Source organism: Malurus melanocephalus, unplaced genomic scaffold, assembly GCF_030028575.1.
Source record: "Malurus melanocephalus ecotype Western Australia unplaced genomic scaffold, MMel_1.1 scaffold_134, whole genome shotgun sequence".
Taxonomy (NCBI): Eukaryota; Metazoa; Chordata; class Aves; order Passeriformes; family Maluridae; genus Malurus; species Malurus melanocephalus.
This window is the reverse complement of record NW_026623366.1, coordinates 659796-687762: the sequence shown is the minus strand read 5'-3', so window position 1 is coordinate 687762 and position 27967 is coordinate 659796. Positions and strand designations below refer to the sequence as shown.

The 27967-nt window shown below is 36.1% G+C and overlaps 1 protein-coding gene across 1 annotated transcript in view; it reads right to left on the bottom strand.

Annotated features, from left to right (window-relative positions):
* The window catches only part of ARHGAP42 (Rho GTPase activating protein 42), a 133373-nt gene that overhangs the window by 8064 nt on the left and 97342 nt on the right, over nucleotides 1–27967 (bottom strand). Inside the window, exons 7-22 of the mRNA XM_057370809.1 lie at nucleotides 25830–25934; nucleotides 22545–22674; nucleotides 20417–20517; nucleotides 19347–19456; nucleotides 18509–18587; nucleotides 17873–17912; nucleotides 15953–16015; nucleotides 14286–14360; nucleotides 13526–13610; nucleotides 12286–12344; nucleotides 11402–11507; nucleotides 7258–7417; nucleotides 5394–5538; nucleotides 3037–3417; nucleotides 1838–1994; nucleotides 650–712 (exon numbers count right to left, since the gene is read on the bottom strand). Coding sequence (XP_057226792.1) covers nucleotides 650–712; nucleotides 1838–1994; nucleotides 3037–3417; nucleotides 5394–5538; nucleotides 7258–7417; nucleotides 11402–11507; nucleotides 12286–12344; nucleotides 13526–13610; nucleotides 14286–14360; nucleotides 15953–16015; nucleotides 17873–17912; nucleotides 18509–18587; nucleotides 19347–19456; nucleotides 20417–20517; nucleotides 22545–22674; nucleotides 25830–25934 — 1859 coding nt within the window. The remainder of the gene's footprint in view (nucleotides 1–649; nucleotides 713–1837; nucleotides 1995–3036; nucleotides 3418–5393; nucleotides 5539–7257; nucleotides 7418–11401; nucleotides 11508–12285; nucleotides 12345–13525; nucleotides 13611–14285; nucleotides 14361–15952; nucleotides 16016–17872; nucleotides 17913–18508; nucleotides 18588–19346; nucleotides 19457–20416; nucleotides 20518–22544; nucleotides 22675–25829; nucleotides 25935–27967) is intronic.

The following is a 27967-nucleotide window of genomic DNA, read 5'->3' as shown; positions in this document are numbered from 1 at the left end:
GGGTAGTAATGTATAGAAGATACTGCTTCCTACACAAACACTTACCAGAACATTCTAAATTAATTTCATATAAAAATAAATCAAATCCATCAAAAAAATGCAAACAGTTGTGAAGAAAATGTCAATACTTCCTGCTGTACACTATCAAGAAGAAAGGTCAACAATTTCTTCAGACACCAAGTCATGAAAGGTGTGATGGTAAAGACAAAARTCCCGATCAAGTTAATCTTGAACTTTCTAAAGTAGATGTTATTCCTGACCTGCCTCTATAAGCAAATTATCATAAACCAACAAGTTTGCTACTCTGCTGTAGGCATTCCATACAAACAGCTGTATGGAGAAAGTACAGCACCCTCATTCTAACTGAAATACTGTTAATTTTCTCTTGTAGCTGTGTCCTTAAGCAAACAGCTGAACTGAGCATCTCTCACTATTCCCCCAGTGAAAATAACTAGACTGCCTGTTATGCTCTATTTAATTTAGCCTTCTTTCGAAGGAAGGATGAGCCTAATAAACAAAAGAAAATTCACATACCRCATGATTATGTCCAAAAGACACAGAACAAAACTCCCAACATTTCTATTTCAATCTCTGAAGCCAGAAAAATAGAAAGCATTTTTCAGAATGTTAAACAGTATGTAGCACTTACCGTCCTGAAGAAACTTGTTTAAGTGAACCAGCACTTTCGAACAACTGCGCTCTTGCAGCCACTCTGAAAATAAATGCATCAGCTTGTTTTATACTACATACACTAGTTTCACTTTTAGCCATCTAWAGACATTAGAAGAATCTAAATTCTTCTAAGAAGAATTTCTTATAAAAATGAATTAGATATTTAAAGATTTTTTTTAATTACTCACTCACATCCCTATTCAGTAGTTTTTAAGAGCATGAGCTGATTGGAGCCACTGACTTCCACATGCTCCAGTGCATGCTGAGTCACCAATGGAAACCTCAACATCTTGTGTTTAAAAATACATTCATGGACAGCCAATAGGTATATTGGAAATGCTTTTATTGACAGTCTGTCACTATTATGCTGGGATTCTGAGCAGTGCAGGAGTTTCTGTTTAAGTAAGACACAGGAATCTGTGAAATGCCTAAGTGATCCCTTCCAGATTACAAGRTGGAGAGGCTGAATGACATCCTGCAGTATTTGAAGAGCTTCTTGGTGCTCTGCAGATCTGGAAATAACTTGTTCAAGGGGACAGAGATATTCTGGGTCAAGGTCAGATCAGGAAAGATTTTCTGACTTTTAAGTCTTCTGAAAGCACTGAGAAATATTATTAACCYAAATCTCAACATACGATATCAAAATCTCTATTGCTTAGAACTTTCTTCGTCTGAGTATTAATGAAATAAAACCAAACCCCACCAAACCCCAGCTGTTAGAAATCAACTATTTATCATGCAGCAACTGAAGACATTTCAGACCTGAAGGCTGGTTTGGTTTTCTTTTTCCTTCCTCCAATTTTGGACTTACACAAATAAAATCTCATGATCTTTTTGATGTAACAGCATGGACAGTAAATAGCATTTCTGCTCCTTGGAACATTAAATTCCAGAAGAACCAGAGATAATAATACTAATCATTTTTCAAAGATACATTTCTACCTTGCCTCTAGTCTAATAAAGTCAATGGTAGTCTTTCAACATGTTTAAAGCAGACTTTGTGCCATCTCCAATTTTAACAAAACTAGATAAACAATTAATTACAGAAATATTGAAATCAAGTATTCATGCATGCTGTTCCAACTACTTATGTACCTCTCTGGAATCACTTCATAGCAGAAAATACTGTAACAACACAAATCTCCAACGGGCCTTAATGACTTACACAGATCCTGGTCTTTGATAGCCATTACTTGATGCAGTATCTAATCTTAATCTCCTGCACATTTTGGGAGGCAAATCAGGGTTTGGTGGCGCCTTTAGTGTATCTTTGGTATCTGCTGAAGATAAGCTCTGTATAGATCCACTGCAGGTTTTGCTACCTAAAGAAAAAAACAAATTATAGGGACCATTAAAGCTAATTTGAAATTGTTTCACAACATGTATAACGTGCAAAGCAAAGGTTGTGCTGTTGTTGTTGGGTTTTCTGTCTTTCCTTTTTAGGARTCAAAACAGATAAAGAAATTACTTGCTATGAGCAAGAAGAAATAGGCTTTCAGGCAAAAAGCCAGGAGAAAAGAACAAAAGCAAGAATGAAGAAATGGCATTAAATTTAGAACGTTAAAAAATTACATTGCAACTACATGGTTACATAGTACAATGACTAAAAAGTGACAGTAAAACATTTATAAAGTAGTACTTAGCATAAAACTGAAAAAAWTCACACAGGAAGGGTTCTCAAGAAGTCAACAAATCAAAACAGTGTGCAATCAGACCACAATGTAAGAATCAGCATTTCGATAACCAAAGAATCTTCATGCAGTTTAAAAAACAAACTTAGGAATAAACGACCGTGATTTGCCTAAAACAATTCCCACTGTAACTTGATAAAACAAATCTGTATGTGTACGGACTGTATTGCACACAAAAGAAGTCCTTTTAGTGAGTGTAAGGCATGTCCATATGTGTCCTTCCAGGTGATCTGTGGACTGCTGCCTTGTTTGCATGAATGTTCTGCAAGACAAGAAGTGCATCTGCTTCCCTCCTCATGCCAAAGACCCACCATTGCTTAATGAAAAAGCTGTCATAATGCAGAGATCCCAAAACATAAGAACAATAACTCTGTTATTAGTATTTGTAATCTGTACTATTCTATATCATAATTTATGCATGGATCATAGGATAGAGAGTGATCTAAATTCTGAGAAACACACTTTTTAAGCTGTGTGGACTGTGCAGGTTATAAACAAGGAAAATACGTCAGCAGCAGCTTGAAAATTGAAAGAACATACCACAAAAATTAAGAAAAAAACAACCACCTAACCAACCAAAAAAAACTAATGAGCATTGCTAGCTTTCAGACCCAGTTCTTAATTTTCTAGCGCAGTAGTTAACACTGATGTGATGAAAGACCTTGGAAATTACCTTCAGCTGATGGAATTGATCTAAGGGAAGATGCTGAAGACCTTTTCAGTCCAGACAGACTGTAGGAACTCTTTTTGGTCAGGTCTGTTGGTGGAGAGGCATTCTCTGGTCCAGTGACAGAAGCTACACTTTGGCAGTCTGATTCCACATCTGTTTTGGTTGCATCCTCCTTTGATGAGGATTCTGGACTTGTAGTCCACAGGCCTGAACTTTTCTGGCCATTGGAAGAAGGGGGAGAGGCAATCCATGGAATCCCTCCCGATTTCTCCCTTGGCTGTGAGGGGGTGCACTTGGTGGTGCTGTTCTGCTCCGAGGAGTGAGAAGACARAGATTCAATGCTGCCCATGGGAGTGCTGTCAGGGCTACTGCTGTACGAGTCACCTAGGGAGGAGGCAGGGGAAGGGAAAGAGAGTGAAAAAAATCACCAACGTTTTGTAAAGGTGCATTTCTTTTACACCACCTTTGTACCTTACTCTTTTTTTGTTTACAGCTCAAAGACTCATCTTGCTACTTCACAGAGCACTGGTCCCATGAAAGTTGCAAGACTGGCTGATGCATTTTTTGTCAGATGCATTTTCTATAATTTTCTATCATTCCCTACCATTTGACACCCGTATCTTTTTTCTCACACCATACAGATTTCCTTTATTTCCTGCAATGTAGTTGTGTCCGTGCTTCATTTAGATGATGACTTAAAACCACCTGGTACTTTCAAAATTGCTGTTGCCAGAAGACTTGGCTCCCTCTTGCCTATCTCCAGCCATACCTAGAGATACTTGGTAAGAAGAGTACCTCTGCTTCTACCTCAGCCTTTCAAGGCACAAGTGAGATACTAATTGTAATAATTGGAACTTGTTTACACAAGAGCTCAGTTTCAGCTAATAAGCAAAACTCAAATGGAGAGCTCTTGGAACAGACCAAGTGGCAATCAAACTGCCAYCAAACATAGCATCATAGATGTCATACAATCATTTAGGATGGAAAAGAACTCCAGGATTATCAAATACAACCTTTGACTGAACATCACCATGTCAACTCAACCACAGMACAAAGTACCAYGTCATTTCTTGAACACTTCCAGGGATGGCAACTCCACCACTTCCCTGCTGAAGTCTGTTCCAATGCTTGACAAGGCTTTCAGTGAAGAAATTCTTCCTGATGYCCAACCTGAACTTCCCCTGGCACAGCCTGAAGAAGTGTGAGCTTGCATACACTCTGCCAAATACTCACACAGAAATGTCCCTGTTTTAWACTGGTATCCATTCATTGCAGTTACACAGTGAAAAACACCTGAGACTTGCTCAGTAACTGATTGTTCCTTTGCAACTTCTTACTCAGGATCCTGTGCAGGGAGCTATTGTTATTTATTATTTAAAYTCTCCCTGTCAGGAAACAAGTAACATAGGCCTAAGGAAAAGGCATCACCTCTGCACTGATATACTGAGGATAGATTTCCTGACATTACAGACTTCAGAAGTACTACAGATCCACAAGAACAGATGCACTTTAACTGTGGATTAACTTACTGAACTGTTTCATGTAACACTTTTTGAGGAACTGAGGGACACAGAAGTTCTTTAGGAAGTCTCTTGCAGCAGTGGAACTGTGAACTTAAGCTTTTATAAAGTTTCCATACTCCTTACTAGTACAGCCAGTAAGCAAAAAAGGGGTGGCTAGATGAAAATGAATGAAGTGAAACTTTTTAATTACACCTAGATAAAAATGAGTAAGCATTCYAAGCAGCAATTATAATATGATAGATGTAACTCCTTGCTGTTAAACAGTAAGGCATATGACAAGTATATTGCTTCTCCCAGGAATATTAGAGTTTGTTTCTATTCCAGAAAACCTAACATAGTTTCAGTGGTTTTGGCAGCCCAGGCAGTGGCTGACTTTGAAGCAACAACCACAGTTTCATGCATGTGAAAAAAGCCAAGTGATGGTTTTGATCTCCTATCCTTGACTGGATTACATTTGTTACAAGATGACAGAAAATACTGTATTTTACTGTTTCCCAGCCTTACTAATCATCTTGCAAGCAAATGAGATGAACTTTATATAATGAACTTCTGAGTTTCAAAGCAGACTAAATTAAGATTACAATATAAAGTCTTTTTTAAATTATGTTTAACACTGTTGTTAACAATGTATGCAATGCCAGAGTTGCCTAAAACCAAATATCCTTCCTCAAGTGAGAGAAGTGAGGAATGCAGTCAGTCAAAAGTGCKGCTGTGACTCACAGAGAATAAAAAGCTGATGGTCATGATCACTTGAATACAGTATCTATAGGATATTATCCAGGCAAAGTTAAAAGAGGACAKAAAAAGGATGATAACAATATGCAGTGACAAGCTTACTGTCAGGATCAGCTAGACACGGTGTGTATCTTCCTTTGGGTTTACGTGAACCTGTGGAGAGACAAATTGCTCTTGTTCTTCTTGAACTCGATCTGGACTGAGGCTGGGGAAGAGGAATATTGGGGTCTGGTGCAGTRTGAAATATCTGCATGATTAARAAAAAGGAAAAAAATCACATTAAACAACAATGTAAGAGGTACTCTTACACTTTCATTATTAATCCATTTGTTTTCCTCACCACTTTGCCTGGAATTAACAYTATTACAGTCTCATACATTACAAAACAGTAAAGTCACAGAATATTAGCTTTGCTTTGGTCTCTTTTTACAACTCAAGAACCACAATACTGAGCTGTACTTAATATCTATAATAATTACATTATTGAAAAATATTTATTTTCTAGCTTTTATTAAGAGGAACTTAACAGTTGAAATTGTAAAACAACATGACCCTTCTCCCAGAAGTAATGTATTTTAAAAAATATTATGACCAAGTTGATTTTTATCTCTATGTTCTAGTGAGAGTTTTTATGTATCACAGAAATGTGCCATAATTGTAACTTATTACAATCAAAYTGGCATTTCAGAAAACTTAATTTGGCCAAATAAATCAAGTTTAATGAGGAACAACTTTATGTTTAAGGCATCTCCTGGTTCYTATCTGTTACATATCACTGCAACCACTGGTCAATTTTGCACTTCATCGCTGCAGAAAAAAACTCAGTTTTTTACCATGATGTGCCAGAAGACATCTCTGAAAGGATTTCTGGGCCCTCTAGCAACAGGACATTCCCAGAAGAAGTGAAGAATGAAAAGACACCTTTGTGCCATTCATAAAAGTGGAAGAAAGCAAATATACTTCCACAGTAGGAAATACTTTGGTGGACATCTTGAGATGCTCTTGGACTACATTAGAACTGTATTAAGCACTAGTGAGTAGCACATCAATACAAAAACACATCTGTAGACAGAGAAACAGAGCAGTCATAGTCATTGTGCTGAATGAGCTCTAATTTTCTGGAGGGGAAATTCAGGGTTGGAAAAATGCAATATATGTATTTTGGAATCGAAGCCAAGAAGGCTATCAGGATCACAGCTATTTGGAGAAGTCCCTGTGAAATAAAACKGGTGATTACCAARMTGTACTGTCAGCACTTACTGACCARCCAGTGCAGGGATCCTGGTTTTGACTGGGAACTGCCCCGTAGCTGAGTAATGTGTAATGAAAGAAACTCAAAACTTTTTCACTTTGTTTTGTCAGTCATCAGAGGAGACGACATATCTCAGCTAGATCCCCAAGATAAAATTGCTTTTGACTAACAAGTAAAAGGAGGCCTTGAGTATTCCGTCAARTTATGAAATCAAATAGTTGAAAACTAAAACAAAACATCTGAAGAGGCCTTTCAGTGAAGCTAATACCAGCAATGGTAGTGACTGAAGTGTTTAGGATTTCCTTCTCCCTTCTAGTGACTAGGTCCCCACTGTGCAGCTGACATGTCCCCTAAGGACAGCAATGGTCAGAAACACTCTGACCTGATGCACTCGGAGAGAAACTTCATACAATGGTAGCAAGAAAGAGTTGGAGCAGCCAGGAACGAACTTAAGGCCTTCTTTTTCTRTTTCTAGATTCAGGAAGCAATTTTCAGAAAGCAACTGAAGATTCAAAGCATTGGAAGTACTGTACTTTGCACAGCCACGAATGACATGCTAGGAATACAGAGGCATAGCATGGAATGGGAAGAAGGTACTATTTCTATTAATAATCTTCTACAAATTTTGGACTTTCTATTCTTAAGAAGTTAATGATGGTAATGAAAATGAGATCTTAGTTCCACTTTATAACAAAACAGGTAATTTCTTTCTACCTTCTCATAATGCTCTATCAGGATTTCAACGACRATATTCTGAAACTTAATGTTCATCATAGCAGCGACAGTTTCTTCTTGTGCTCTCATCAGAGTTGGTCCAAAGATAACACCRAGGTTGGATACAGTCATTAGATTTTGCTGACTGTGCAATGATACCCTTTAAATGAACACAAACAGTATGCAATTTAATTGCTGTGCTAAACCACAATTTCAACAGGCAAAAGCTTGCTAAGACTACTACTTATATAAGATCCCAAGTTCATGCCTCCCTTTTAAATACATTTTAAAAATTGTCACCCTTAAATACTTTCAACTGGCTTGATGGAAAATGCTGTGTGGTAACAGAGGTCAACCATAAACCTTAGTTTTCATGTAAAAGTTAAGTTTAGTTACTTTAGTTACTGAAAGTACTTAATTTACAACGATCTCTTTACCAGTATGATGAAAACACAGGATCAATGGATTCAGTGAAATTATTGTGGCTGTGCAATATATAACATTAAATGATCAAAATGACATCTGGCTTTGAAACAGATTAAMCTTTTACTTCTGTATATTCTGTTTTCACTTACTTTACCTTTTCTGTTTTTTTGTTTTTCTTTTTAATGTAGAATTAAAAAACTTGGTTTTCCCAATAATTTATCAGACAGTTAAATGAAAATCATCAATCAGTAATGCTCAATGCCACTTTTCTCTCCTTGCTATGATTTTACAAATAAAAACTGTGTCATCATAGATCCACCCTTTGAAACAACTGCCAGTGATTCCCCAGTCACAGGTRTCCTATTGCCTCATGTCTGACGAATATTATGCCAAGTGAAAGTCTTAYAATCACCTTAATGCCTAACTTTATTGAATCTCTTACAAATAGAACTTATTAATGAGACACTGGCTCACACCTTCCTCTTCCTTCTTCCTGCTATCTGCTACCATGGTCAAACTGAGCATTTTTAGCCATTTCCTACAGAATCAAAATAACCCTTGCACCTTTAAAAATTAGGAAATAATAAAACCTATAAAATATTCCCCTCATATTTGGGACAGGAAGGTTTTAGCACCACATTTACATCAAGAAACAGGATAAATATGGGAAAGGGTTTTGTATAGGAAATAGCATGATTATAAACAGCAAGAAAACAAATACCAATTTTCTTACATGTTTCTTATATTGTGTCAATAAATTATCTCAAAAATTTCCAAAATATTGCTTCAGACCCAATGGCAGAGATCATCATTTGGAAGCCATATCATGAAAATGACTCCTTGGTTAAAGCGTATTTTTAGCTTAATCTAACTTTCTCTGAAACMGATGTTTATCTTAGATGACTAAGGGTCTTTTGGGAATACCACCAATATTTTGATGAAACTGGAATGTTGAATAACTCAGCTCTATATATGCTAAAAAAATGTAAAAAMCCCCTCCCTTTGCAATGTTACTCTGCTTTGTGCTGCACAGTAACCCCAGAGTTTTGCTACACAAACATTATAATCTTATAGCATAAGAGAGAAGGTAGTGTGTGTCTGCTGTTTGGGTTTCCTTGGTAACAAATTTGGTAGCTTGGGTAATAGAAGAAATGGTGAATTTAATAACACTGCAACCAGAAAGGACTTTGTATGAAGCATTTCAAAGGCTCGGTTACTTGCAAAACAGAAAGAACCCAGGGCTGTAAATGGATCATTTTGATAGCTACTTTCCCCTGATCTAGTCCGACCAGTGCTGAGCTACAGCACAGACACAAGATGAGGTAAYCATGTATTTCAGGTAGCTGTCGGGCATTCCTTGAGGTGCCAYTGCTTTCTCCTCAGAATCTCTTTCTTTGAAGTATCATCAGCAAATCTGCGATACTGCCAAACTGCAGACTCCCACCTCTCTACCACAGCAAAGTATTGTGCTGTTAAATCATAGACATAATTGGTTAGGTAGGTTTAAAAATCAAAAAAATGAGTTACCCATGTGAAAGTAACACCAAACTTGGCATGTTTGCCTAGCTACTGTCCATGTATCCATGCAGTATCACCTCTCTCCAGGATGCTTTTCAAGATTTGCCAGTTTTGTTTGTTTGTTTTTAGCATGATCTACATCCCACATCATCTAGATCCTATTTAAATTTGTACAGTAATATAAAAATCAAACTAGACAGAGTTGTAAAGACCTTATGACCCAGAGCTAGAGTATTTTTACTTTGATGCAAAAGCATTCAGGAAGGAACTGAACAGCTAAAAGAAATACAGGGAAGGAACATGCTCTTTGAAACTGGATTTTCAACAAAACAATGAAGAAAACAGGAGGTTGGATTTTTTTCCCCAAGTTTTCCCATTTTCATAAAATTAGGCACATTACCTGTCATTTATTTGTTCCTTGAAATATCTCCACACAATGGTAGGAAAAAGATGAGGCAGGAAAATAGCTAATACACTCAAGTGACTAAGTTTTAAATTCACTCTCATTAGAATTGCTAGCATAAACAACAGCTGGCAAATTATATGAGAAATTAGAAGGGGTTGAATATTATAAAGAAAAGTACTGAAAGCCTTCAGTGTAAAACTAAGATTACATTGATATGAAATGAGAATCACTACAAACATGAGAAAAGCAAGAATTAAAGAGATTAATTAAGGAAAGGAATACTACAGGTATGCTTTTCTTTGGAATTGCACCTGAGATCACACTGAGAATAAAGAGGCCAGGAAAATAGGTCAAGAAAATATTACTTTCCCAACAGTAATTGTCAACAAGTAAGTCAGYTCCCATGCATATGACTCTCTAATTTTGGGGCTTCCACCGAGCAGCTTCTATAAAATTGTTCATCCTTCATTAAATGCTTTCACTTTTTTGAGGGTCACAAAGAAATAGGTATTGTATTTTTTAGCTAATTAAACAATTATGTGAGAAACTTAGGAAACTTTTTTTGTCTGGTTCTCTGCATCAGCCCAAGTGTAACAAGAGGCAAGGTCTGCCCAGTCAGGTTTTGCAATGAAAGCATTTACATCAGCTTGCTATAATGTTAGTTCTCCAGGGGCTAATGAAATAGAGGGCAAAAAAATTTTTKGGGGCTAAATGACTCCCTGTCAAAGAAATTTTCAAAGTTCTCATTTCTATAACAGGAAGCAAAATTGCGTTGGGATCCACTGTAGACAGATAACTGCAGCCTGTACCTCAAGCTGTAATCAAAAAAGCAAAACAGCTGGGACATAGTGAATTGAATGAAAACACATGGAGTCCTCTCACGTCTTCTACATATCTTAGTCATGTGAGCCTTATCTGAAAAACTACTGCTTCACTATTCCCAGATGACCGATAAATGTATACTAAATATACTAAAATATACAAAGAAATGTATCAGTGAGAATAATACATATTAAAAAGTATTCAGAAAATACCAGTGAAAACTAAYCAAAGATGTACAGAAACTTATACAAATTACATTTGATGCAGAAACAGGATAAAATGCAATCATAGTATGTAATCACAACTAGTGATACAGAGAGCCATAATAGAATAACAATGTGTCTTTTTTATCTCACAGCACATGCCAAGTGTAATTCTGTGAAGAAAAAATGTCACCAATTTAAAGAAATGCAAAATCTTTTTCACCTGACAATTAAAAATCAAGGGAGTATTAAGAGAGATTTAAAAGTTGGACATCTATGTAGATATCAAAAACACAAATAATAATACTTCAAATTAGAGCTTTCAAGTGGTGAAACACTTGTAACTTCTYAGAGAGAGAAATAAGATCATGAAGAACAAATATTATCACACAATCTATCTCATTCTATCTCATTTCTAATCTGTCTCATTCCTGAAACAGTTTGGGACTTCAAGACAGATTCAAACCAGCGTTTTCCATCAACCCTGGCACAGTTTTACATGTTTCTTGGATTTAATTGGTTACAAGCCCTGTAGTAAGTAAGGACATGAATGAAAACATTGACTAGCTTTATTTTRTAAACATAGTTGGCCATCTTGGTGACACTTTATGATGTTTTAATTCTGTTTTTTCAGAGAGTATTATTCCAGTATTTAGAACAATGTTTTAGAACACAAATGTAATTTCAAGAGGCACTGTTTCAACACACAGAATGGATTAAATGATAACATCTTACAATAATACCAAAGAGAAAAATAAAAAATAATTACTTGACCAAGTGCTTAATAAGGATGTCCAGCATCTCTCTGTTCTTCTCTGGTAATTTATGCACAAGCGCATGCACTGCCTCAACTCTGTAGTTCTGATCATCTGACTCTGTTAAATAGAAAACAAATTGTTGATAAATCAGAACATGTGCTACAAAGTGACTAAAAATGACATCAGTGCCTGTATGCTAACACAAACATGCATTAAGAGGAGCCAAACAAAATGAGCTTTAAAATGATGAGGAAAATGTGATTATATTTATTGCACTGTGAAATCGGTATTTCAAGTAACTCACCTAAAGCAATTACTGTCAATACTGGAGCCAACAAATTAATGGCAATATTGACCTGATGTGGCACTTCAGTGAAGTCTAAGATTTAATCTAAGAAATATAGATTAAAATAGCTAAAATTATTTAGCGTCTTTTATTCTTATCAAGATGAGAAAATGAAGAAATATCTTCAAATTCTAAACTGAAGTCATTAGAAAAACAATCTCTGCTATCTTTGTATTCAACTACCACATTTGTGAAAAGGAGCTCCTCTTTGCCCTTTCTGATTTCTCAAGGCAAGCTAAGAAAATAAAGGTTCCTGGCTGAGAGGGATGAATGTTACAAAATAATTTTCAGACTATATAAAACAAACAAACAAATAAACAAGAATCTAAATTAGGGTTCAAAACTTCATGCAGAAGGCAGTCACACAGAACCACTAAAAAATCAGAACAAACCAATGAACAGCTTCATCTAGTGTGATTTCTCTGTTTTGAGGACCGGACCAATGCATATTAGAGCAAGGAGAAAAGTAGAGAGAGTGACTGAGGAGRCAGAGGTTAGAAACAATAATACTTTCATGAAAGTGTACTTATCATTTTACTTTTTACTTACTAACAGCAACAATGAAATCTTTGTGCAGCTTGAAAGTCATCAGTGGTTCTGAAAGACACCTGGTTTTAAAAAAAAATTAAAATTGTATTTAAAATGGACTCAAAATCTTTTTAAGTTTTATGAGTGTGATTATGATAGCCCTCAACATCTACTGGTCCTAGGAAATCTAATTCAGTGATGACTTACTACACATAGTATACAACAGTTATATATATATGGTCTGAAAATCAGTTTGATTTGAATCTGGTATCACTATGTAAGTTAATAAGAAAAATGTTATTTCAGCACAGAGCCTCAATGGTTCCTGTCTTCTATATTGAAGGGCAGGAATAAATACAGCTGCAGGCACRGTATAGCGGGCTGCAAAAGGAATCTTTTACCCAAGAAAGGCAAAAACATGATGAAATTTGGGACTGAAATTCTCATCTGAGAGATCTTAAAAGTCATCCTTTGAATGGCAGACCATGAGTTGACTTACAGACACAAACACACAGCCACTGCTTGCTAGCTCAAGTCCTAATTTCAGAAACACAGTAGCTACAACGACTTGTGTTTCTGAAGATGTATTATAAATTTCTTCAATCAAAGCCTTTTCATTGAAAAGGCTATAAATCCTAAGCCTATTTTCCAGAGTAAATAGGTATTCTGATGCTGCTCTTTGGTAGTAACAGGTTCAGGAAATCTAGATATTTAGAAGGCATAGAACACAAATAATATGAATTGGATACTTTTTATTATGTATCTTTTGAAGATTATATATTGATTTGAATATTATATATTGAGATCTGAAAGGGTTATCTCAGAAGTACCGTAATTTTTGRCTATTCTGTCTTTTATCAGCAAAAATGACAGGAAGGATATTTTATTTGTGAAGATATTAAGAGCATAAGATAAAAACCCATGCTTTTTCTGGGATTTTCAACCACAGTGTCACAGAGCCTTATGGTACACAACTTCAGGGATTCACAGAAAAGACTGARCACAACATGCTTTCTGGTTAACATAAAAAAATTTAAACAAAAACATGCAATTAATTGAATTTAGGGCTATATTAGGCAGGATTACCTTAAAAAGGTAGAWGGTGTGTATTATTATACATAATCACAGGAATATTAACCAGGATAATAAAATACTCAATTATTACCATAGCAATGGATACAAGAAATGTAATATGATATTAACAAGCAAAAGATTAATGGGCCAGAAAAGGAATAYGGAGACTGTGTGGGATTGTACTTACCTGAGGTAGTTTTTTAGTCCACTTGTTATTGTTTTATTGTCCCAAAGTTCCATATCAATATCCATATCAGGAGGAGATTTAGGAGCTAGTAGAAATTTGAGTTATGATTTTGTTACAGKTTGACTAATTCATTAACTAGAAAAGCAGCAAAACAGAAGCTACTAGATCAGCCCGATTTAGCTCTATTTATTAATGAGCTAGATTAACCACCAGTCGAATAAATTTAAAGACTTTAATCTCTGCCAAAGTATTATTAAAAATAAATTTAGTGCTCATAGTTAGTAACTGTAAACATTAACTTTATGCATTGTACCAAAGTGTTAAGTAAGTCCAAGTTCATTGGGAATTACTAATTCGTCTTAGACATGCAAATACAAATGCAAGCATCAGAAAGCTCAATTAACAAGAAAAGTGAAAGATTGGAACAAGTATCTTAAACTGAGCTGTGATGTGTTATGGAACTAAGCTTTGGAGAACTTCTGGAACAAGCAAATATATATCAATAAATGGAACTTTAAAGCTAGGGGAAGAATACCATTTTTATTAGTAATTTGCTCATGTGCAACATGCAGAAGTGAATACTAAAGCACACACAACAAACTAGAAATGAATCACTAGTTTTAAGAGTGCAAACTCAATTTAGTGGCACTAAGTGCACATACAAAACTTGGAATATTATGACACTCATCTAAGAAAAGCAGTTAAGGCAACAGGGATTACAGCATGCATGCTGCACACYRACAAAAGTTCAGATACTCACAAAAYACGGTATTCATCAACTTTTGCACCTTGGAATTTACACCACCTATTCTGTACAGCCCCAGGACTGTAATACCTATATTAGGAAAACAAGCACATGCCAATAATGAAAATATGGTTATTTTAATATATGCTGATGCATGCTTGGTGCATGTTTTCAAAACATCTAAATGTATTTAGGGAAAACTGTACCATTACATTCTTAAGTACTGCTTTACCCTTCTCTTGCAGGGTATTAACAAATTAATCCCACTGAGTCCATACCATACTATACACCAAGAATAATTTTACATTAACATCTGCATAGAGATGACCCATATTAGCAAACAACAAGGTGATGGCTAGAAAAAGTAAAAAATATTAGACCCCAAAGCAGTCTTACAACACGTTACACCATCTTATATTGCCTCCATGTCAGTGGAATTACTATGCATCTATGTTTRCTTAGATCATCATCCCTTTCAAATAAGATGTGACTGACATTTATATGAAAATAAAAATATATACTATTTACTGTTGTAACACATCAGTTGAGAATTTATGTTGCTAATTAAAATTGCCAGGCCTTTTTTTGTAGCACAGATAATGATAAGAAATATGTTTAAGAAATGTAGAAATAAATTAAGAAATGTTTAAAGAGTGACATTCAGAATACAGTATTTGATTATTTTAGTGATGATTATTTCATTATTTTTAATTGCCTTTTAAAATTAGGATTTAAATGTCCTCCATTATCCCCACTTCAAGCCTTACCATTCAAAAATTGTCTACTTTTCCTTTGCAAATAACATTTCTAAATCTGATCTCACTTAGGTGTTTTGTTTTGAAACCCTCTTTTACCCCCCCTGCCCCAGAAAATAATGCAAGCTCTGAGTCAGCAGTGATTCAACAATGAGCCAGATTCAACACTGTTGGCTGAGAAACTCAATTCATGTTGAGCYCAAAATTGCACAGACAGACCACATTTGGATTAGAAGAGTTCTGAACACTGACAGTCCCAGAAAAGTCTATCATCTCATTTTATGGGACATGGTACAGACATAACTCTCCATTCAAAAATTACTGTGAGTTGTAAGGTATCACCTCATCAGCAGAGTGATTATTACTTCTTTTTTTTACACTCCCACTACCAAAAATGAGTGTTGCTAATCATTTAAATGCTGCCAAACTTAAAAAAAAAAAAAACATAAATAATGTACAACATGAGTGAATAAAACGACAGGAGTTATTTTCTGCAAAAAAAACCCAGATGTACCAGCAGAGAATGTTGATGCCATTTTTGGGTCTTCAGATTTCACACCTGAAACCAAAGTTGGGAGCTGAGACTCCCTACAGTGGAATCACAAGGAAAGACAAGTCAGTGCACACAAATTAAAGACAAAGGATGTGTGCAACTGTGTATTAAGCTGTCTAATCAACAAAAAATTGGAGGTTTAAAATTAAAAACCTCATTTAAACGATATGTTAAGAACTGTCATTGGAACTTGTGACAACGATTTTGAGTGTAAAGACTAAATAAAAGTGTAAAACCTAAATAAAATGTGAAAAGTCCAAACAAAATGATGGACACACTTCAAAGCACAAATGTAAAACAYAGAATTTAAAATAGTCATATTTCAGAAAAAAAATCATAAAGATCTACTACCTAATTTGTGATTTAATACACACCTCTTGTTTCTACAGCATGAATACATTTCCTCACGAAGTTGAAACCTGCTTCATTTAAGAACACTATAAAAAAAAGGTTAATTACTTTCTAACATCAATATAATAAATCTAACATCAATGCAATAAATCTTCTGTCTAGCTACATTCACACACTAGTCAARGAAGGCTGATACATGTTTATCCATAATATTATGATACTTGTTGTGTAATAAGGTCTTTGTAGATATATCCTTAAYATTCACAACCCAACTTTCTAGTCATTCTGAACCATTAAAGCTGAATATTCTATTGTCTTTTTCAGTAGCCCCTCTAAACATACAGTTGAAAGCTGATAAGCAGAATGCTTTTAAGCATAGAGCACCTACATTATGACCAGAATACACTCACTGGTTTTAATACAACAACATTCTTTTGCTCCTCACAKATGCACATAATCACTCATAAAATGGTAACGTAGGAAAATAATCCTTGTTATTGATTTTAATCAGTCATATTTCAAGTGAATGCATTTCTCATTAATGTTGCCTATTCAATGCCCACTGCTTCAACTACTTAAATAAAGATCTTAAAATGGCATATTTGTCACCATTAAAATAAACATCACCATATAAAAGCACAGGTWTAATGGCTTAAATTTCAGATTTTCAGAGTCTCAAATACACCTCTTATGAAGATGCATGTCCAAATTTGACAAATCTCTCTCTGATAAACATAAACCCACAYATATATTTAAATTATTTTTACATAYTTGTACAAATATGTTAATAAACAGTATGTTAATATAATGCTATTACAATTATGCACAAAAATCTCATCACTCTTTAAACATACTAGTTTGCTTACTCAGTGTATGTCTAATAGGTGCATATAAGCCTAAAACTAAAAAGTGTGATGGACCAAGGCCAGTTACATGGTTCAACAAAGCCAAATGCTGGGTCCTGGAATTGGGTCACAAGAAGCCCAGGCAGTGCCACAGGCTGGGGCAGTGGCTGGGGATTTGCCTGCTGGAAAACGACCAGRGTGTGCTCTTTGACAGCAGATGAACACTGAACAGCAGTGTGCCCAAGTGGCCAAGAAGGCCAGTGACATCCTGGCCAGGGTCAGCCATGGTGTGGCCAGCAGGACCAGGGCAGGGACCGTCCCCCTGTACTCAGCACTGGAGAGGCCACACCTCGAATCCTGTGTTCAGTTCTGGGCCCCTCAGTGCTGGAAAGACATTGAGGGGCTGGAGCGTGTCCAGAGAAGGGCAACAGAGCTGGGGAAGGGTCTGGAGCACAAGTGCTGTGAGGAGCAGCTGAGGGAGCTGGGGGTGTTTGACCTGGAGGAAAGGAGGCTCAGGGGGGACCTTGTGACTCTACAACAACTGAAAGGAGGGTGCAGCCAGGTGGGGTCGGTCTCTTCTCTCAGGTAACGAGTGACAGGAGAGAACATGACCTCAAGCTGTTCTAGAGCAAGTTCAGGTTGTGTATCAGGAAGAATTTCTTCATTGAAAGGCTGGTTAAGCATTGGAAGGGGCTGCTCAGGGAAGTGATGGAGTCACCATCCCTGGAAGTGTTCAAGAAATGACTGTACTTAAATTCTACGCTTTAGTTGACAAGGTGGAGATCAGTCAGACCTTGAATTCAGTGATCTTGGAGGTCTTTCCAACCTAAATGATTCTGATTCTATGAACACTGATCAAAATATCTGATTTCTGCCTTCCCTGCCGAAGGGGGCTCAGCTGTTTCTCTCAAGTAACAAGCAATAGAACAAGAGGAAAAGGCCTCCAGTTGTGCCAGGGAAAGTTTCGATATCCAACAACGTTATTTCACAGCAACAGAAATAAAATATAAAATAATATCTTTCTCCCACACATGTATCAAGCAACTGTAACTTTAGAGAAATCTAGCAATAGATGGTAACTCARCACAAATAGCTTACTTTCTTCTTTCTTGCTAATAATGGCTGGCAGTGTGTAGATCTGTAAAAGAAAAAAAAAAAAACAACAACTAAACAGCAACAATGCAACCAGACAACGTTTGTGCTTTAAATCCTTTATTGCCAGGTTTTTTAGTGGCTGCAACATGCCATGTACTAGACTACTGTTAGGGAAATTCCAGCCTTGCCTTTCACCATCTCTTGAAGTTTACTGCTCCAGTATGCATCTGGGTTAGCAGCTCTGTGCTATCATAATGCAACTCATGCATGAGAATCAGATTTACTGAGTCCAAGTGGGTTAAATTTCAAAACAAGTAGTGATTACAATTTCTTTACTGGTTCAGTCAAGCAAGAAGCATATAAAAACACTATCTAGTTCATAAAACTCATCAACCATACTTTAACTATTACTACTTAAAATATCCTAACATAAAACAATGATATATAAATGTAGGCTTCAATTAATAGATCTGCTTTTCTACTTTGTATTTATCTTCACTATGTACTTAACGTCTCACAAAGAAAAGAACTGTATTTGTTGGTTTTGCAACAGTGTATTTGAAATATATACTAGGTTCTTTTTTTAATAATCGAGMCAGAAAACTGTAAAATRAAARGAAAATTAAAAAATATMCTTACTGGTTCCTTTCCATCCATAGCTTCSAGCCAAAGTTTTCGGTTGGATTCTGAAAAAGCTTGCAGTGTGATTATTCCAGGTCTGTCAAAACCACACACATTCAGTTAAGTTACTATTTTTCTCAAACAGTATCCAAAGTCAGAATCCCAATACACACTGACATGAATATATAAAAGACAGAAGATAGAGAAAGTTGACAGCATCTGACATAACAGAATAATTTTGAGCTAGATATAAAACATGCCTGTTTTTAAAAAGTTTGCTAACAATCACAAAACATAAAATATTTTTAACATAATAACTACAAAAGTCAGTCTATTTGTCATATTTTAGCAGAAAAATTAACTCAATATTTGTGTTTATTCCCAAGCTTGGAAAAAATAGTTCTACAAATTACTGTGCACCTATACCTTAAATACAGGAAAGCTGCTCTCATCTATGCGATATAACACACAGGAGTAGAAAAAAATTATATAGATGTAATTTTCAAGAAAAAAAAGTGCCACCACACTTTTGTGAAAGTAATAATGCTTTGCAGAGAATACACTTATTAACAAATATTTATAAAAAATATTTATGATCTGTTTCTAGAAGAGAGTAATCCGTTTTCCTACAGTTCCATGAATCCATGTTGTATGTAAACATAACGTAATAAAGACAACACATAGGCTGTGCAGTGAATTTAATTAATAAACCAAGTCTGAACAAAGAAGTATTAAGTCTTGAAAGCCTAGTTAGTCTGTAAACAAATATCCTGATAAACACATGCTTTTATTACAGGAGTAATTACTATACATCGATCGCAATTATTTTCAAATTGTTAACACAACAAAAACAAACCTCTCAAATACTTCGATATCGAAACAGAAGCGTTTGTCAATTGAATCTGTCTTTCTCCTGATGCAAGATTTTAGCTTGAACATTTCTGGTGAGCTTGTGACAAGGCCATTCTACAAAACAAAACAAAACAAAATTAGCATGTAATAGCAGTACACTTACACACCTTGGCTTCATCTTAAAAATAACTGCATGAACAGTCCAAAGAACATGTCTTAACACAGGGATTAAAATTATTTAGAAACTTATGCAATATTTTTTTGTATATTACGTAGGACTACAGTTAATGGCTTCCTATCATATATTTGTTATTTAAGCATTGGAATAAGTTGCTCAGGGAGGTGGTGGAGTCACTGTCTCTGTAATTATACAAGAGAAGCCTGATGTGGCACTTGGGGATATAATTTAGGGGTGATTATGGTGATGCCATATTGAGAGTTGTACTAGATGACCTTGGAAAGTCTCCTCCAAGCTTGATGATCCTGTGATCTGACATATGAGAAGCTGAGTGAGCAGGGACTGTTTGGCCTGGAGAAAARGGATCATTATCAGTGACTGATCTACAAATACCTCATGGAAAGAACAGAGAAGACTGAGTCCGATTCTTCTCAGTGGCTCCCAGGGGAAGRGCAAGAAGCAATGGGCACAAACACAAATAAAAGTAATTCCATTTGAACTTAAGAAAAGACTTTTTAATAGTGGTCAAACACTGGAACAGGATGCTCATAGATGGCTCCATTCTTGGAGATATCTAAAACCTGACCAAACACAGACCTCACCAACCTGTTCTGGTTGACCCTACACTGAGTGAACTCCAGAGGCCCCTTCCAAACCTCATCCATTTTATGATTCTGTGCAAATGTGATAAATTTCCTATGTATTTACAACAACCACATCAGAGAAGTTATTTAATATGTGGTTTTTAAAGGAAATATTACTAAAATATTTATCCATGCTATGTGATATGTCCATACCTTCATCTATGAAAACAGCTTTCTTACAGCAGTTCTTAAATGCTTATATAAAAGATGGAATATAGAGCTCATGTAAGTGTTTATGTACATGCAACTCACCACTTTTCCACCAGATTTTGTTTCAGCTATACTCATTGTAAAAGTTTTTGTTCCTTTGTCGTAAGTGCAGTAATGTTTTACCCATGTAAATCCAAGCGGTCCTAGAGTAAAGAGAAATAGTATTAAAAATAATTGTCATTTTATTACTATTACARTTGAAATTAGAAAGAGTAGAAAAATGATACATAGCAGCATCATTCACATATAACCTACTTCTAATTTTTTTAGTCTGAACATTTTTTAGTTGCTCAGGTATAATTTTMAAATATTGCATCTTGATAAGGTTGCCCAACAAAGTTCCAGCAGACTGACTTTGTTTGGCAACTAGATGGGTAAYAGCATTTTATTATGGTAAACAGGCAGGAAACAGGCCAGGACAGAATGTAAGGATTTTTCTGCCTAGAAAATACAGTTGTTATTTTATCAACCCAAAGGAAAGACAATTCAGTTTTATTTTAATATTAAAYCCTTACTCTCAGGGAAACCTTGAAGTCTGGCATTAAATTCAGAAAACAGGACAAAGTCACAAAATCAGGGTGCAGTACCCTTGCCTTTCAGAGTTCTTGTCAGAGGTAACAAATGCTTTTGGTAGTATCATAGGAAAAGCTACTCTTCTACCTGTTACTTTAACAGAGTGAGTAAAATGGCACCTGCTCAGAGAGAAATTTAATCTTACATAGTTGAACTCTGACAGGAGATTTCTTTATATGAAAGAAAGCAGAGGAACTGTGCACTCTAAAACAGATTAGCTTAGARATGAGGGATAAAATGTTGGGTGGCAGAGGCAGTGCCTTCAGAAAGAAACACTGGTCTTTATGCCTTGGAGGGGTCAAAATGAAAGAGCACTGACTTAAAAATAAGTATTTTAAAGGGGTTTGTGTTTGGGTTTTTTTAAAAAAAGGCAAGAATTAAATAAAAAGTGTTAAAAACAAACCTATATATAGTTTTAYTATAAATACACTGCCTTTGCCTTCTCAGTGTACCCAAATGTGGTGGTTATATGAGAGACTGAATCAGTCATGTAAGTTGGATGTCTGGCAATCCAGAAATGCAGCTGTGGAAATGCAGCTCTCCTATTGCATGTGTTTTGGAAGAAAGTAAAAAGTCATGAATTGAAAAGTAAACTGGYTATATAGCCTCAGAAGTTAGCTGTTCTGTTCCTATATTTTAAGTTATTATCACTAAGCATAAYAAAATCTGTAATTATTCTGAATCAAATTTTCCTCTGATGGCAATTCATTATCTCTTTTAGCATATTATAAGGAGGATGAGCACTCTCAAAGCTTTAGATAAGTCAGGAAGTCACCCTTTCTTCATTAAAAAATTGTAGCCAGACTCCTGTSTTGTAACTTAAAGCTTGTCACTCTTGGCCATCCATTTGAAAGAAAACGATGAAAGGCCTAGTGCCATTAAAAAAAAAAATCTATATTCACCACCATGCATGTCAGGAATAAAYATATGTAGAATTTGCTCTGAAGAATAGCGAACATTTAACCCAGTTTCTCACAATTAGACAAGAACCCATAGGATAACAGCTGTGGGCAAGGAAACTTGACAAGGAGTTATACAACTAGTACCTCTYCCACTACACAATGATTACAGACCCCGTTACTGTTACTCCAGAATAAAAATTTCTTTTCAGAAGGAGAATGTCAAGTTGGCCTCTCACTATTTAATGAAGCACAGCATGTGCCCGGTGCTTCACTCCTTTTCTCCYTCCCCCATTAACAGGGCTCAGTGTAATTTCCACTTAACACAGATTTATTTTATTATTATTACTTAATTACAAAATAGATGTCTTCTTAAAACTTGCAGCGTTACTGAGGATAAATCTGGCTGTGGTTAAGTGTGGTACGACCATACTTAGATGACTTTTTCTTGTATCTTTGATTTCCATTAAGCACATGTTCATTTAAGGTGGCTGGGTCAGTGGAGGTCTCTGGTACAGGGTGCTCCTAATGGTTGAACTACAGGCCCTGTTCTGGCTGGAAAAGCACAGGAAGCAGGAGAGAGCCAAAGCAGAGTGCTGGGAGTTTGCAGCAAGGTGTAGGGCAGCTGGGCAGAGCAGAGCTTGCTAGCAGTCAGCCCCTGGGGCAAATAACTGAGGGACCTTCCCTGCTGTACTTACGTTTCTCCTGCACATAAAGATAGCCTTCCATTGTCCACTGACTCGGTGGTCTGTAATCTTGGTTGGCTGATTTCATTCTTTGCATGAGTCTCTCCACTTCCTGCCTCGTGCTTTCAAAGTTATTCCGAGTCTAATACAMAGAAAAGGAAACAAACAAAACCCCATGTTAGCTCATGCAAGTACTAACACAACAATGAACAACTAATTACTAATCAAGGAGACTGTATTGGAGACCAGCAAAAGCATTTGCCAGAGACATATAATAGGGGAAAAAGAAAAAAAATGCAATATTTTGCAGACATAGGTACTCTCTGTACACYCTGGGACTCTCAGAGAGAAGCCTGGCTAAACTAGAAGCTGCTCACAGTTTAGCCTTAAACCTGAAGTAAKAAGAACCACTGGAGCAGTTAAAGTACAGTGCAGAAAACACTAGCTTGGGTTAAAGATAGGCTAATGCATCCAGACAGCTGCAGTTTCTACACACATGGAAGAGACAAATATTTTGTGTACTCGTATCTGCAGTGATACCACAGGTGCTCAGAASAGTCAAATTCTCAGTCACATTACTGGCACTGTCAGGAACAAGTTTTGATAGGTGGTGAAAACACCACAGCTCAGTACCACAAAAATATGAAAGGTAAGAAACAGGTCACAAGTGGCAGAACTGTGCCAAAAGCATGAAAGAACACTAAATATGTGTTTAACCAGGATTCTAACAGTGCGAATAATTATGGCACTAAGGTGGATTTTCCCAATTTGCTAATACCTATATGCACATAAATGACCACCTTTTCTTCATGAATTCAGTGAGGCTAGAGTTTCTGTCCATGAATGTAGCATGGGGTAGTAGAAGAGAACTACTGTGAGGTGCCAGGTGTTTTGAATGATTAAATACCAGATATTCCACACTCTGTTCCTATAAGTCATAGAAAAGAATGAAGGTTTTTATAATTTTCTACGAAGTCATCTATGGACTCTAATCCTAACTAGTCAGAAAGATACTCTCAGAACTTTATATACCCGTGAATACTTCCCTTTTTCATGGGCCAATTGTGCAGTTCGTTGCACTATAGTATAAGAGTGTACATGCTTAATCTTGAAGACAAACACTATTATTAGCRAGGTAAAATTCTAATCTMTATTTTTTAYGTTATATCCTTCAGAAGAAGTATCAGTTCAGRCCAAGCTTAAGAGAGGTAATTTTGAGGCCTCCAAGAAGGACATGCAATTGAAGGAATGTTCCCATTTTTGAGAGCTTATCTATTAAGTTTTTAATTACTACTTTTAAGCAGCCAGGTCTTTGAATCAAATTACAGAAACCAAAGACGAATGGCCAGCTGAGACACTTAAAGTGGCAACAGGTCATGTTAGAACATGATGACCTGTTAAGAATGGTTGGTCTGCTACCACTCTTTYACAGATGTTACTGCTCCTGCTCTAACCTGTAGGACATTTTTAAGAACAGAAACAACAGTTCAGGTCAATTGTTCTTCAAGACCTGAACTCACAATGCAACAGAGAGGAATACTTTGGACAGCTACAAACAGGCTGAACCTATTTTCCTTGTCCTCAGTTTGTCTTTCCCCGTATAAATTATTTCATTTCAATCTGATGTTGGGTGATGCTCTAAATGACAAGTCAGTAGACAGCCCAGCTGTCAAAAGGAAGCTGTGGACCTAGATCTGGAGTCAGAATTCATAGTGCTGTATAACAGGAGTGAGTGATGTGCTGATTTCCATTTTATCTTCATGCATATGCTTTCTGATATATAAAAATAATTTTTAAAAAATCATAGTGCATTGATTCTTCTGCCTAATTTCACATCTCCCTCCAACTTTGTAATCCACTTACAAYTTCAAGTTGCACTGATATAATATTTAGAAAACATTAAATTTAACAATTTTTTAATGAACACTGAAATTGAAAAAAAATCCTTTAATAATTCTGCCTCTGTAGAGATGTGCATAAAAGAAACATATTATTACTTACAATGCCAGTTTTGCTCTATGCCATGCACTCATGCTCCTCTCAGAACTTTCAATTATTAAAATAAGTAAATCTCTGGACTGAAGCACATTTTTCACCCTTTCAATGAAACTGCTATGCAACAACACTGACCCCTTGTGCCTTTATCTGAAAGTCTTAGTAGCAAACAGTGTAGAAAACACAACATTTGAAAGGACAAGGGGCTGAGACAGAGCTTCAGAGACTATTTGCATTTTGATCYAAAAGGAAAAGGTTAATCATCTAGGAAGTTTAGCCTTATTTCCTCAAGCAGCATTTAAAATGGGATCTATACCTATATATGAACCAGAGATGTAAACCAGAAGATGGAGCTACAAAAATTTCTGTTGGATGTGTATTTTCTCGAAGGAATGAAACTTAACTTTTTAAAAAATTTTGTTCTGGACTTTGACGTTACTTGTCAGGAAGAATGTTGGGCTGACCCAGTATTGGCATGCTGGACTTCACTTTTTGCCTTAAAAGCAAAGTGTGTAAAGATATTTTGTACCTACTTACTTGTATGTCCTTGGAAGTGCAATATCTGAATTACACAGTGAAACAAACGTACATTTCTATACAGCAGTTATGATGAGTGGGAAAGCATGTTGATTAAATCCATTTTCGTTATCTCTAATAGCTATGGAATGTTTGGGCAGGGTGTGCCCAAAAAGGGGTCTTGTATGGCTCTGAATACCAAATCCAGACCAATCTACAGCAAAAGATCCATCTGTTCAGTTGACAGTAACTCCCTATATAAAAGAGAAATCCTTTCTTCTGGTGAAACGTAATGCTCAGGAGAGCTGCTCACCATGGAGGCCTCACCTGTTCTTTAATGGTCCAGAGAACAACCAGAGAATRACTCCCCAAGTATGCTTTATGTACAGTGGGAAATTAGCAGACAACAGCATGAACTGTGTCATTCTGTATCACCTGGAGCAYTTCTGGAACCTCCACTTAGTGCAGAAGACAGGCCTCACTCTCAAGAAAGCTTTTATAAAGTTTGAATTTATTTGGACTACTKTGTTTTCTAATAAAAACCTGGCTGCTGTCCTGTTTTTCTTGCTCTTGCTCCCAAAGTTTGGATCTGGAAATCACAAATCAACTATCCAAAGTTATTTGTTGTCAGGAATCTTAATTACCTATTCATATATGAATTTGATTTCAGCTTACTAAAYTTGCAAGGTTTAGAGTTTTAATAAAGTGCTATGAATCTACTTTAATATTCTGAACTGAAATTAGCAAATTAAAAAATTAAAGTACATAAATACAAATCATCCTTACATTCTGCAAATTGAACTGCAGCTGTTGCTTGTATGGTGCAAACTCCTGAGCCAGTTCATATCCTTCATGGTAAAATGTAAATAATCCTTGAAGAAAGGCCAAGAGCTGAAAAGGTAAAATTGAGAAGCATTATACATTTTTAACTCCTGGAACACTGTGCTTTTACACTCAAAAGCAAAGTTTTTCTGAGAAGTACTCCATGGCGAGACCTTAAGAAAGAGAAATGTTAAAAATGCTTTTGCRTCATGAAGTTGTAATTTCAATCATAATTTAATTCACTGTCCTAGTAATTTTATCCAGTATTTCAGCTGGAATCTTTGCTGGTGTGCATTTTCCAAGTTTAAAATTTCAGAGTTCAAGTGTTTTTCCTTCAAAATATTTTTTCACTTTCTTCATAGTAACTGTGACCTATTTTCCACAAATGAGACTCTAGAAAGTATGTTTTGGATAGCTTAGCACAACACAAGAAACCCAGACTATTTCTTCCTGCGCTGAACCAAATGCAAACTCTATCTGATATGTCTGTGATTGACTCCAACAGAACCACCGTAATCTGCATGTATCCAGTTGAAAAGTCCTTTTAAAGTTTTGGTTCAAAACAAGTTGAAAAAGGTGCAACTCTTGAATTAATGAATTCCTGCCATCTCTTACTTTTAGAAGTGTTCTAACTTACTCTGCTTTAAATTTTAAAAGTGTTTTGTCATTGTTGTAAGTCATATTACCTGCTATTAATTAGAATTTAATTTCTTATCATGGACAACTTCCTTTGTATATATATTTTAGCTTACAAAAAAAAAAGCAAAGAAAACAACAACAAAGAAGAGAAATTAATTTGGATTTACAATAACAAAAGCTCTAACAATAAAAAATATTTTCCTTAATATATTACACCATTACCATATGGGCTAAGTAACTGGCTGTCCAGGCTGCCTCCTAACTCAGTAAAGAACCACAGGTATTCAAGAGCATAATTCTTTTCCCTTTTTCAGACTTCTCTCTCAGGATGGGATGAATGATCCAATGGAAACATTTATCTCTCTTCATTGACTATTGAAGTAGGCTAGACTCAGGCAACAAAAATGCCATCGTTCATATTTAATGTGCTTGCTTTGTGTTACCAGTACCATAGATTATTGTAAGTGAAACAGTGTAGAGATCTAGTTTTTACTGTGCTTATATTTTCTTAAAATTTACTCTCAGCCCTACTTGAAAAATTGTAGCTAAATTGTTCTGCCTCCTCTCTCCTATTACTCTCTAGAAGACTGCTGAGAGCCTGTTTATTGACTTGCTCTTTTGCTGCATTAGTAAGTGAAAGCGGTTTGAGTTGAACAGAGCATCAGTGAACGCATAAATCCAAGTTTTGGCTGGGAGAAGGGCCCTGCCCTTGATTTTTACTGGTATTGCAGGATCAGATGAAACCCTGGCCTCAGGCAGTGATGGAGTAAACCCATGGCTGCCCAGTAAGCCAGTCACAGCCTGAAGAACTGGCAAGTTCCTTGGACATAAAAGCAGGATTTTTGGAGACGCCTCTACAGTGAATGTGAATTCCTGAACCATAATCCACCATCAAACAATGTGTGTGAATGAAGGCAATGTAGTCTCAAGTGGAGGGCTCCACATGATACATCTGTCCAGCTGAAATCATTMTCTCAGCTAAGGACTGGACCCTGAAATCTCTTACTGGTCATTCAAGTGGTACTGAGGAAGGTCCAAATAAAACAGTTTACCTTAAAAAACTCCAACAGTGCAAACAAATAGAAAGGGTTCTATTATTTTCTGTAATTCTAGACTATAACTCTAAATTTCTGGAATTCTGGAAGGAACTAAATAAAGAAAAGAAAGAAAATGAATCTTTCTCTTTATGAATAAAGTATAAAATACACAAATTACAACTACAGCTCTGCTTTGGCTCCAGTTATTGGAAGCCCATGCTCACTCTCTAGAGTTAGTTATTCATTAGTGTCTCCAACTAAGATTCAGTTACTCAAAAGTTGTCCCCAGCTGCCACTCCTTTGGATGCAGCAGGACAGCTGCTTACTCTGACTTGGTTCAGTTAAAAGGACTAACATAACCTGTAAGCAGGAGCCTGCTGCTAAACCCACCCCTTTCAGCTGAAGAGAAAAAACTGAAAAAAAAAA